Genomic DNA, 13,559 nt, shown 5'->3' on the forward strand with positions numbered 1-13,559 from the left:
GAGGTGTACAATATCACAGGGCATTGTATTGATCGGCAACCCGTTCATGCAAATCTACTCTCCAGTTGCATCAGTTGGCAATATCAGTCGCGGTTGTGGGATATGTACTTGGTTTCCGTTCATAACTTACCCCTGTTTGAAAACCATACTGGGACGAACGTTCATTACCAAAAACTGCGTTTTTTAAAACTCATTTCTCACTTTATCTTTCTTTTTAGAATATTGAGCGAGGCTTCATGGGACACCGTGAACGAGCAATGATAAAAATGGGCATTAATTCATGTGCGGCTGATCTTTTGATGTATTTAACCAGGTACATAGAATCCCTGTTTTTAAAAAAAATGCGTTGGTGTTGAGGCACACAAAAGGACTTAAATCGTAAACTTCAAAGCCTCCGACGACAGAATAATATTTGGGACAATAGTTTAGGCTTAAAGAAAAAAAGAGCAAAGAAACAACCCTCCTCCCCTTTAAGCAGTTTCAGCTGTATGTGTGGTTGTTGGTAACAGCTGAAACTGCAACCTGATCCTGTGGGAGTTTTTTTTTTCCTTTTAGCGCTGCTACCCCGCTGCCCTCAGTCATGCTCGCTTGTGTTTGTTCAGACAGGGGGTGAGAGTCGAGGAGTGAGTACTGGAGAGGCTTTTCTGCTTCAGAAACGGCTTTACGGTGTAACCGAGAAATGGGAGAGGGGATAACGTCTGTGAAGTGACTGCAACAACCAAACTAGCAAAAAAAAAAACTGCTCGTTCTTGGATACTTGGAGATATCATTCCGTCTGTTCAGAATATGGAAACCATGGATCCAATAACAAAGTGGTCCCCTATTCAGGTTGTGGAGTGGATGAAAGGTGAGAATTGACTAAAAGTTATGTAATGTGTTTAAAAGAATCACTTTTATTTTATTTCAGCACTTGGCGCCGTACTGTTTCCATCGATGGCAACATTTGTACTTGAAGCGTCGTCGCTGTCTAAGAGCCGAAACTACGGCTCTGTTTGTTTATACCGAAGTTTCAGCAGTTTCATAGGAACTGGGGCTTATGAAGTAATTTGGCGATAGCGATTAACAACCACTTGTTACAACCCCTATCACTCTCACGAACGATGGGATTGTACAAAACGTCAATTATTTCGTCTTTATTTCTAATTCTATATCGTCGTGTAGCGAAGTTTTATGTGCCTGTGTTGTCCTGTTCACTATTTTACGTTGTGTCCTTTGCCGTGACAGTAGTTTCGACATGAGGTCGGAAGTTGTTACATTGTCATTAGGTTCACTGTGTAATTATTACCCCCTGAAAAGCAAACGCAAAGCACCACCATAATGTTTGGTGCAGCATATGGCGCTGAGCCATTAAATGTTGTCAATTTCTTTTACAATGAAGGCGCGTAAAACTTTGGAATGCATTTGCTCGAGACGTTTAATTAACCGTTGACGCGCAACGCTTTTGGAATAAAAAGTCTTTTTGAGCGGACTTGGGCAAACATTAAGCAAAACAACATGTTCTTGAAATACACTTGCAGACTATAGTTGACTGTGTGTTTGGCTATAGTTAAAATTTAGAAACGGGCAGTCGCATAAATAATATTTACGATACCGTGGTCACAGAGTTCATTCCCATATCTTGTGAGGTAGAAATATCTCATTCTCACTTGCGAGAGCATATATGAACTATTTGTCAAGGATCTGGACCACATATAGGGGTGGTCCAGATCCTTGACAAATCGTATCTAACTTTTGTGCAAATCGTCTGAGTGTTTTGTATCCCGTGCCTTTCCAACAAGACTAAAACATTCACGCGAGCGTATTTCATTAGTAATCGTCCATCTCCGTCGGTTGGTTTCTCTGATTGAGTTGTTCCTCCTTTTCTCTTTTGTATTTTTGAGAAGTAGATAGGTCCGTGTGTAATGTGTGGCTTTTCCAGCTCTCGAAGCCCCTAGCGTTTTCTCACGTCGGCTACCGGAGCGGTGAAAGGGGTCGTGTTGAAGTATACATAGGCAACTGTGCCTTTTTTGCTTTGACAGTCTCTTACACCGCTTATTTTGTTCGTCGAAACCTATCAAGTACTGGGACTTGGCGGTCTGCATTTCTTTCACGAATTGAGCTGGTTTCTAAGACTGCTTTAGCTGAAACCTAAAAGACTGGTTTCTAAAACTTATAGCGGACCATCCCTCCCCCCTCAGAAAAGGCATTATGAGACGATAGGGTGTCGAAAGTCCCTCGTTTGGTGTCACACTGTACAAAAGAAATTCCGCACATTCCCACTTGAGTCATTGCATTAAGTGGATGGTCTCTCATCTGTTGGTTTTGTAAACAAACTATTGTGCATTTTAATAGAATGGAGTTTCCCCAAATTACCCAGGTAACCCCTGTCCACGGCAATTAAAGTTGCAGACATGCCAAAGTTTTATGTACTACTGTATATACACTCTGGGAAGTCATGCAGTGTCCAGATTTTCGGTAGAAGAAGCAGTCTTTTAAATATATATTCAACTATATTAGGGTACTCTGAGCTTCATAATTGTTCCCTGAACAATGCTTTGACTGTGAGTCCTGCACGTTGATAATTTACCAGCACTTTGTGCGCTGTAACAATCTTTTTAAGACAAAAAGTGGAAAGTTAAAAATTAGCTTTATGTAATAAGATCACATCATAGTTTGTTCTACGTGTCCCATTTCCCTTTTTCATTTGAACTTTTTTTAAAGTTTTCTTTCAAAGGACATTTCAACACCACAAAATGTCAACGCAGAAAATCTGCTACTTTGCTTGAAAGCAAGGTCTGAGCGAATCACAGGTCCTTATACAGTTTTGAGGGTTTTTTATTCTCTGAGAAATATTGCATCTTTTTGTGAATCAAGCTATATAATTCTCAAACTGTATGCACATTGAATTTTTGTACTGAATAACTTCACAATTCTCTCCGAATGATACTTTTTTTTTGTTGGATCACTAGACAAAAACAAATCCCACTGCCAAACAAGGATACATGCCCTGGCTTGTCAAGTTCTCATGATCTAGAGATTGGATGTTTGAGCATTTGAAGTTGTAAATGAGTCACTTTAAAAGCCTGTAGAGCAGTGAGTTTGAGTTGATATTGGGTGTTTTAAATTGCTCAGCAGGATGGACTGGGATTTTTCATACTCCATGCTTCCAAACTCATCCCTGGTCAGTGGATGTATAGTTCTGGGATTAGGACTATAGACTGCATAGCTCTCTGTAAAACTTCATGGTCAGCATGTCTTTGACATGGAAGCACTGCACTATGTGTGATAGATTTTTACCAGAGCAGAGGTCAACTCTCTGACCATGAGTCATAGGACCCCAAAGCGTGTTTCAGCCTACAAAGTAGTCAGTTTACATACACTGCTGTATATAGAGAGCTTTATTTACCTTGCTGGACTCAAAGCTTTTGTTTTACTTTAAATATAATTAATAATAATAATTGCTTACACTTATATGATGCTAGTACAGATGTAATTGTTTGACATCAGGTGATAATTCAATATAAACTTGGTTATCAACCTCTAATTTACAAATTGTGTATTAAAGCCAAGGTTTTGAGAGTGCTTTAGATACAACAGAATGTACCTAAGAATATTTTACAATAAAAGGATTAGATTAAGATCAGCTTTTACCTGACAGTGAAGTTCTTTCTTTTCCTGGGATTTGTAGGTGTTAAAAGGAGAACTCCGTAGTTTGGAGAACCAATGACACAGCCCCCGATAGCAATGTGCCACATGCTTAAAGGAACATATGTCCCTTTTCTTTCCTCAATTAATCGTGACCCAAAAGATTACTCTTCTCTCGGGGGTTCTTGCTTTGGGGTAAATCTATTGACAACTGTCACAGTTTCATTTTTTTAGTGGCCTTATGATTTATCAACAGAAGTTTCTTATGTTTTCAGGATAGTCTGCTGTACATTATGTATGATGTTCAATCCCCCACCCTGCAAATTAAATTGAGTGAGGATGTAAATGTCCTTTGATTTAATGTTTTCTTGATAAACACTTAATTTCCTATCTTAAATAAACAACTATCTGATATATTTTTAAATGCTGGTGAAGTTTACAAGTTTAAAAAGTATAATGCTCATTTAAAATTTTAGCTTGCTGATTGCAATTCAACTCAAATCAAAACAAGTAGGGGATTATCTCTAAATAAAGACCTTAATTAAGTCTGTTCTGATACCTTGCCTTTCTTCACACGTTTAGTTTTGACAGGTACGTTGAATTCCAAAATTGCTTTAACTTCAAGACATCTCTGGGGGTGGAAAATATTGCTTCATTCAGCAAATGTGCAGCAGACATGTCTTCTTTCGAAGGGTCATGTTGATCCGATTTCAGTAAAAAAACAGACGAAAGAAAAAAATCTTCAAGGAACAATAAGTCATTCTTTTTCTCGTTTGGCATAATTTTTCTTTTTTTGTTGGCGGTTATAAAGAGAAAAACAGACAAGATGTCAGTTTGGTTTTTGAGAACACTTAATTTTCTGCCGTTTTTATTAGATACTGAAGTCAGAACGTCAACTGAAAGGTGCTGGATGTAGTGTTCATGCCACATTTTTAGGAATTCAAGTTTGCGTTTACTGGCAGTTCTCTTTTCCTAGCGTTTTATATTTTTATTCAGTCTATATTTCCCTGGGTTGTTCTCTTAAGCTAGTAGCATTGACCTAACCATTCTCATAGGAGCATAGTTTGTACACTTGGAGCAAAGTATCTGTTCCATTTAGTCTTTAGTATTAAATAATTTCTTTTTATCTGAAAGACTGAGAGGAAAGAGATTAAGAAAGTGCACACTGAGTAGTTCTGTACCCTAGCAGGGAGAGTGTACCATTCAAAAAGGAACACAGAATTCCTTCGGGATCTGCCTGAGCTCTCTCTTCCTTTCTCTGGAATAGTGCAGCTTGGGGCCATTTGATGACATGGGGGGGGGGTAGTTTTCTGCGTGGCTGCAAGCAGACAAGTGTGTGATGCACTGGTAGGATCAATGGAGCCATTGTCCAAAGTGGGGAAAACAAGCAGTTTGCGTTGATGGGTATGAATCCAATAAGGCTGATAAGGGTCTGTGAATGTTTGTGGAAAACAATGGTCGCACCCATACATAAAAGAGACCTGTCGAGAAATTCTTCAGTACTAGTCATAATATTAATAAACTTGGACAAAACCCAGGTATTGGATTAGAGACTTGGGGAAAATTCTCACTTTGGTTCAGCCATATAGGCTGGTACTGGTTGTTCTCCTGGTTCACAAGCCGGAAACAAAGGGGATTTACTTGTTCAGTTCGGGAGAATTTGACATCTGGGACCCAGGGTGAATATTTCCGTTTGGTGGTGTTTGTCGCGTAGTAAAATAAGAGTGATTTGCAAAGTGTCCGGGGGGGAGGTATCTGCCTTTAAATCCTGCCTCCCCTTGTGTGATTGTGGGGCTGAAAGCTGCAGGGGGTTACAAGATTGATCAGCGTATAAAACAAGCAGTTCGGGGGGGTGGTAATAATAAAACTGCATTCGCGTTGTGTGGAGTCTGACTGCATGCTATTTCTTGCAGAAATGATCGGGACTTCAAATGCCTGTTTACAAAAACTGTGGTTTTAAGTGAGCTGACACAGTTGGAGCACTAATGAAGTAACGGAGTTGAACAGGAATTATCAAGCGTCTATCATAGAGTTCTAATGCGGCTGTTTTTAAGTTATTTGCACATTTGAGCTCCACAAAAGAACAGTGGACGTGAGGGAAAACTGTGTGTTTCCTGCCAAAATTCTAATTAGCTGTATAAATTCAACGCTCACAAACTGTTTTACTCTCCTGCGTTCTGGTCTTTAAGTAGCTCCCTCCTGGCCATCCCAGACAACGGCTGTAGGTCCTGTCTCTCTAACCTCCAAATGATTCTGTGCGTTTCCCATGATGTTAAAAAAAGGCACTGACTCACTTGTTCTGTAATGACAATGCTATGGCCACTTTCCGTTGAAAACGAGCAAGCCGCGAACTGTAGCTACCGTCGTCACATCCCAAACAACAGCACGTGTTGGGGGATGGATCGTGGTCGGGTCTAATGGAGGGACGTCACCCAGTTCTCCCCACAGAGCCGAGAAGGGCAGTCTGCTGCTGGCTTGGTGCAGTGCTGATTAATGTGTGGGGGAGGGGCTCTGCCGCGATCATTTAAGTCAGCTTTTTAAAGAAAAACAAAATACTGGAGCCCCTTAAGTTAAACAATGTGTTTGTAGCTAAATACTTCAGACATGTGATAGTCATAAGACAAAAGATGGCGTCACCACACTAAACCATTGCTATAAAGGGCTTCCACTGCCGAGTGCTCCAGGAACAGACGACCCCTCCCATGAGAAAACGGAGATCCATTCCATCGCCTTGGCAGTTGCAGCCTGTTTGACTTTGTGAACAGTTTGTGTGATCCGTGAGGTAACAAGGGATGTGTTCTTAAACAAGCCCATGGAGACGGAGGCTGTTGCACTGTCCTCGAAACTTTGCATGCTTGCGGCCCATGGCATGCCCCATATGCTGTATTTTTTATAGTTTCAAGACCCGGTGTAGTATTTAGAGAACTAAGAACTCCCTTTAAGAAGTTTTACGATCCAGTGAACAGCGTCTGCTGCATCTTTTAACTGCTTTGATGCTTGTGGTTAAGATACGAATAGACTTTGATTTTTGATTCTCGGAAAAAGTCAAAGCACTGCGCAGGAGCATGCACATAAGACATAGAAGTAAAAAAAGGGATCTGACCCATTGAAGCCAAGAAAAGGACTACATTACATGTTGAAAGCTAGAATGCAACATTGGGTCAAGTGAGTTCTGAAAATGCAGACGGCCTCGAAGTCTCTGAAGGATTTGGGCAATGGGTTCCCCAGACACGATGCTGCACTCAGGGAGGTTGTGTAGCCCCTGGTCTTCGTAGAATAAAGGCACAGAATGGTAAGTCCCAGATGAATCGGTGGACTCATGCAATAATCCTTTAAAATATCCTGGAGCTGGACAATTCAGAGCCCTATACGTGAGCAGTTAAACCCTGAAGTCCACTTTAAATTTGATGGGGAGCCAGTACAATTTAAATCAGGCGGGGATTATAGCTGATCGAGAGGGGTTTTACTCGGCATGTAAGTTGCTAAATTGTGGACGTTCTGAAGTCTGTGTAGTGCATTGGCGTAGTGTCCATCTGAATAAGTAAGGCATTAGAAATTGAACAAGGGCTTTAAATGAGCAATGATACACGGATGGGGCGAAAAAGATTCCCTTGTGGTTTGCCCATCATTATCTTATCTGATATTGGGCAACCTGTGGGCATAAATTCAGCCTGCAAAATGACAACATGGTTCCAGCACAGATTCCTGTGGATCATCCTGAGTAAATGAACCAACATCAATTGTAAATCAACCACGATTAACGAATTGGCACCGTAGTCGAATAGGAGCCAAGCCAACATGGAGTAGTACCAAAGATCCTTAGATCAATCCTAATCCCAAACACCCCTGTTTTCCCGGTGTCTAAGAAGGACGCTATTGGCAAGCTCAAAAGCTGTGCTTAAGACTAGGAGGAGGAGAGGACATGACCCAGAAGTCAGAAGCCATCCGCTAATCATTAGCTACCTTAAAGGAGGAAGGGTCAGTATTACCTTTGTCTAAATCCCAAGTGAGAAGATTCAAAGAGCTCATGAGAGGCAAAATAAAGTAGAGATGATTCCACTGCCTGTTGTGGAATTTTAGGCAAATTGTTCCATAATTTATGAAAGGCAGATTGATAACAGAGAAACTAGACTGGGCTAGGGGGTTATTGACTAATCTTATGCAGGTAGCAGGCCTTGTTCTAGTTACTAGCTCAGTCACCTATGTAGCATCCACAGCCAGTTATGTCAAAAATAATTATATTAGTTGCGAAAGAATTGATATAAACAATATATTGTTCAGGAAAGAGAAGAAAATAAAACTTAAAGCATTTCTGGATGGTGGTAAGGGAAGACTATTTGATTATTACTGGACCTCTGACATCTTTAAGAGCACCTCTGTAGGACATGATTTGTTTGTAAGCCGGTAAGCATACAGTGTGGTTGTCTTGTCATTGGCAGTCAAGGTCTTTTGCCTCTATGGGGACGTCTGTGCCTGCTCCCTAAACGTGCCCGTACACAGAAGTGATTTGCTTAAAACCACTTTCTCTGGTGGCGCCGAGTGGAGAGGTGAAGGGGAGCCCTTGCCAACGTGCCCAGCTGAGCCAGTACAATTTGTTTTTATTCAAAACTAATACGCAAATCACACGGATCATCTCGGCTTAGCAAGAGCTGCATTTAGTCTTCTTCCCACACTAAAGAGTATTGACCTCTAAATGCTCAAGCGTTTTGAAAAAGAAAATGGAGAAGGGCACCCCCGGGGGTCCGACAGGAGCATCAGCGCCCTGGGCTCCAAGGAAAGGGGTTGGAGGAAATGCTTGTCCCCTGTCTGGATGGAAATCCAGTGTGTAATCAGCCCTCTCTGACCTAGAGTCGAGACGGGTCGACAGCAACACAGGGGGGTAACGGATCTGTTCAGGAGTGACACAGAGGTGAAATAAAAACGGGGTCCCCTGTATAGGGTCACCTTGAGAACACACCGTATCTCCCCACCTTGGAGAAGCTCTGTCGCATTGTGAGATCCCTGAAGAGTCAGAAGGTATTTGAAAGCAAACTCCTTTTTTTTCAGTGAAAAGGTCTTGCTGGTGGCGCATCATACCACAGGCGGTGTGGTGGCTCTGTGGCTCAGGATCTGCGCCTGTGACTGGAAGGTTGCCAGTTCAAATCCCGCGGTCAGCAGAGGAATCCTACTCCGTTGGGCCCCTGAGCAAGGCCCTTAACCCCAGCTGTTCCAGGGGCGACATATAAATGGCTGACCCTGCGCTCTGACCCCAGGCTTCTCTCTGTCTGTGTGTCTCATGGAGAGCAAGCTGGGGTCTGCAAAAAGACAAATTCCTAATACAAGCAATTGTATATGGCCAATAAAGTGATCTTATCTGATCTTACTGGAGTCTTTCAGCTGCTGCCACCGGTTTGTCCCAATCAAAAGCAAATGAAATCGGCAGGATCTTGGAATTCCTTGATTCTTTTTCACTCTTGAAACCTCCTCAGGTGGGAGCAGCTTCTGTCCCCGACTGGGGGCTCTGCTGGCTGAATGCTTTTAGTGGTCGCTCAGCTGTGGGGCTGGGGGCACTGGGAGCCCGCTGAACTCCGTGTTGGCGCCGAGCCGTGCCACCTCGTAACTCTTGAGGTGTGGAGGCGCAGAGATTAACGGGGCTCACCTTATACACTGGGAGGCGGTTGTGGTGACGTAAACTGCCCCCGGGCTCCCAAAGGCGGGGGAGATCACCACACCCATGGGCTGGGCCTGGGGTGTGGCGGAGATTCTCAGCCTGTGTGCCAAGAGGAGAAACGGAAGACCCAGTCCGAGCTGGGGGCAGAGTTGCACACGGCGCAAGGGTGCAGTGAGCCAGATCGGGAACAGTACCCTGAAAACACCTTCTAGACACTTCCTCATGTCCGTCAGCTGAGCTCAGGCTGTTAATGGAGTAAACGTTTGTTTTTTTTACCTGTGGATTTCATGACTATGTGACTAAATATTTGTGAGCGCGTTGTTCTGTTATTTGGATTCCTGCCGAGTAAAGACGCTGCACTGCCACAAGCTATCTGCACTTCTCAGTTTTGGAACCAGTGAACCGATTGCTGTTTAAAAAAAACGAACTATCCTGGCGTTTATTAGGTTTTTATTGAAAACTTACTGTTTTCTGCTTGTTCTCTGAGTCAGGGAGAGTATGGGGGAGCAGGTTTTGAATATGAGTAAATGGGTTTCTGAAAGGCTACACGCCGTTCTAACCAGTTTGGCTCGCATCGCCCTGTTCCCTGCAGGTCTGAGCAAGTCTGCCTGGCAGGTGCATCAGCCAGACTCTTCTGTGAGAACTGGCTTTCTGTCCTATTGCCGTGTCTGCTGCTTTGAACTGGTCTAAAGTTTGAAAGTCCTACATTTGGGTGCTTCAATAAGACGTTCATAATAAGAGCTACTATCACGCCTGATCAGGTTTTTGGTGAACTTTTGTTCATTTACATTTGTGTGCGTTTAGTTATTGACACTTTGCAGGTAATGCAGCACAATGCAACAAAGGCTATGCTAGTTTGTGGTAGGAGTCTTTTCTTTTTTCTTGTGGAGGGTGGATGGGAGTTAAACTATAAAACAAGCAGTGATTTTGCATCTCCTTAAGAGTGGTGCATTTCTGGAGGTACAAAGGAGAGGGGGAGTGAGAATGGGGGAAAAAAAACACAATCTCTTAAAATTTCTACATTTAAGTATGTAACAAAGGGGTGTGCCTGCAAGCCTAAAGTTCACAACATTATAGCAATTGACTTGCACAAAACTAGAAATTGTTAATACGTGCCTGAGCATTTATCCAGATATGGTGCTTTAACAAATAAGCGTATTACAGGTTCCAAATTTACTCCTGATGATCTAACAGCGTAGTATGTCTTTGAGGACTGTGGGAGTATGGCACAAGAAATGTTTGGATCTTCAGGATGGTAAGATGGTAAAACGAGTTCCTCAGATCACTTGGCTGTCAACGTCCAAACCAGCTGCTGGAAATGAGCCGGAAGGCCTCCTGGCAATTGTAAAATTTATTTTATTTTCATCATTATTTTTAGTGCCTCCAGCTGTCCAAGTGTAATGATCAGATCATCAGGTTTGGACTAAGAGCTTTCTCCCTGTGGCTTTGAATGATTCTGTAAAATATTTCCTTGTTAATCTCTGTAAAAAAAAAAAAGTTTCAGGGCTCAATTTGCTGATGAATTAGGGCTTCTGAATCTTAAAGAGCAGGGCAAGCAAACACCTGAAGTTTGCAGTTGTTCCTAAGGTAAACACTGCAGGGTGTTTCCCAAGTACAAAGATTCCCGAAAGGAAAGCACCACGCACTTTTCCAATTCGGTAGACGTGCTATTTATCATGTTTCCTTGCTCCATTTTCTGGTAACCCAAAGGCCAATATCAGTTGCAATTAAATACAAAATGCGCTGTGTCTGTGAGGCGATATCAAGATAAGCTTATTTGTAATCCCTGGGAAACTTTAAAAAAAGCTCCCAAGAGCCTAGATCTCACAGTGTCTCTTTCAGTGCAGACAAGAGAGCAAACTGTGCTATTGAATAGAAGCGTTTTTGTGCGCCTGTGAATGAAGCTGTCCAGACTTGCCTACACAGGACAGGTGATTCCAAACTAAACCCCTCTTGCTGCGGTGTGTGGATGGGCTGGGCTGAGACATGTGCTGCCAGGTGTGCACTGCCTGTCAGCACACTGACGCTTCATCACCTGCGCTGGGTGTGAGCGTAACACGTTGGACTCTTCAAAAAAAAATCTGAAACGCGGCAATGTGTACTTGAAATAAGAAGTAAGAGTCCTGCAGGTGTTTCCCAAAACGAAAACATACAATCGCTTCTGCTCTTAAGAGCTATTCATGAAGATCTTCATCTTTTTTTCGGGATGTGGTCCTGTCACGCCTTGTCATCTGCAGGGTGCTGAACTGAGATTCTTTTTTTTACACCAGTAGCGTAGTATTCAAAGGACATCATTCAGGTGGATTTCACTGGGACACTATACTGTAAACAGGCGCTGTCCTTCGGATGAGATGTAAAACCGAGGTCCTGACTCTCTATGGTCATTAAAAATCCCAGGGCGTTTCTCGAAAATAGTAGGGGTGTCCTGGCCAAATTTCTCATCGGCCTTTATCAATCATGGCCTCCTAATAATCCCCCTCTATAAATTGGCTTAATTACTCTGCTCTCCTCCCCACTGATAGCTGGTGTGTGGTGAGCGTACTGGTGCACTATGGCTGCTGTCATATCATCCAGGTGGGGCTGCACACTGGTGGTGGTGGAGGGGATCCCCATTACCTGTAAAGTGCTTTCAGTGGAGTGTCCAGAAAAGCGCTATATAAATGTAAGCTATTATTATTATTATTTTATTATTATTATTTGTTTTCTACTTAAAGACGGTTCCTCTTAAAAAACAAAAAACAAACCCGTGCTGTGCAGTGGAAAGTTCTTGATCTTATTTCCTGCGGCCTGTGTGACCTGGAAGCTGGTAATGAGTCTCGTGCTCGGAGATTCCTGCTCGGTTTCCCCCTCCCCTCTGCCCTGTTAATCCGCGCTGTTACCACGGCCTCGTCTCAGAGCTGCCCCGGCCTCTCTGCCCGGCCCAGAGGAGCGCCACAGCAGCCATTGTGCTCGTTCTTTTGGAGCTGAAAAGGCCGGGTTGCAGTTAATGCTGGATTTAGCGCACAAAACACAAACGGCAAGCTCGCAAACACGCGCACATGTCGCTGGGGGGGGTGGGGGACTGCAGATTTTTACAGAGTGTTGGAGAGAGAGCCTCATTGTGGGATTTGAATGCGCAAACATTGTTCTCTTGCCTTTTCCAGTGCGACTCCAAAGGAATGGCTTTTGCAGGAGGGTTTGATTGAATAGGAACAAAGAGGCAGTGAATCCATTAATAACTCAGTTGTTTTAGCATTGTACTGGCTGGCTGGAGGCACTTTCGTGTTGACTAGTGTGCTGGAATGTCTTTGGAATCCATCTTCTGTAGAGCTGCTGATGTGACAGGTTGCATGGGGCTTGATGCACTGGTGAAAGTCGGGCTTCTGCTTGGCTGTATTTAATCAAAGTGAATCATCTTCACAGCTGACGGACTTTCACTTGGATGAAATGTGTGGCAGTTGGATGTCGCACGTTGCAAAAGGGGGCCCTTTGAAGTGCTGTTGTGTCAGCACAACATTATCGAAGTCCATTCCGACATATTCCAGGGTACAGGTGCACCCTGGTATATTTCAGACCTTTGGGAGGGGAAAAATGTGAATTATTTTTTTAATTTTGGGGCTCCTCTGTTAAGGGCGGAAACAAGAGCAAGTAGGTCTGAAAAAGATCACCGAAGTTAAATGAAATGGTAGCTGTTTTTTGAAGGTGAAAAGGTAGCACAAATGTTGTGATAAAAAGTGCTTCTTGGTCTTACTAAATGACCCAACCAGGTATGTTTATGTTGACGTCTCACAGACTTCCTGTTTTACGTAATGTTCTAATTGAGTTGTTTGGTTTGCCTGTGAAGTCGGCTTTGCAGATGCCTGGGTACAGTAGCTCCTCTCGGCCTGCAGGGCGGCCAGGACTTTCATCATGTTGACGTCTTCGTTCAGTGTTGGCTGTCTGCACCACAACTGACAGCGGTGGGTGTATGGGTGGCCTACGTCATGGCTCCAGCAGTTTACAGAAACTTGTTTGGATTCGGTGGTCTGAACCCTCCCCATCCATTCTATTTCATTAACTTTTTTGAAGTTTCTGCCGTTTTAACTGGTATCGCTCATGCTCCATATTTCCTGGTCTTGTTTGTTGCATTGTACTCCAGCTCAGACGAAGTACAGTAGGTGTTCCAGCCTGCAGATGTGACGAAATCGGCACAATGAACTGACTGCACAAAGAATTTCTATTATTTTGTGTCTGGTGCCCAGGGGGGTGGGTGGTGTGTGTGTGTGAGTGTCTGTTGGGGGGAAAATGAGTTTTTTTGATGTCTTCA

The 13,559-nt window shown here is 43.2% G+C and overlaps 1 protein-coding gene across 1 annotated transcript in view; it reads left to right on the plus strand.

The window, feature by feature from the left end:
* The first annotated feature begins 521 nt into the window (after positions 1–521).
* Positions 522–13,559, plus strand: part of cnksr3 (cnksr family member 3) — an 87,446-nt gene continuing 74,408 nt past the window's right edge. Inside the window, exon 1 of the mRNA XM_069196987.1 lies at positions 522–847. Coding sequence (XP_069053088.1) covers positions 787–847 — 61 coding nt within the window. The 5' untranslated portion in view covers positions 522–786. The remainder of the gene's footprint in view (positions 848–13,559) is intronic.

The sequence above is a fragment of the Lepisosteus oculatus genome, chromosome 2, assembly GCF_040954835.1.
Source record: "Lepisosteus oculatus isolate fLepOcu1 chromosome 2, fLepOcu1.hap2, whole genome shotgun sequence".
NCBI lineage: Eukaryota > Metazoa > Chordata > Actinopteri > Semionotiformes > Lepisosteidae > Lepisosteus > Lepisosteus oculatus.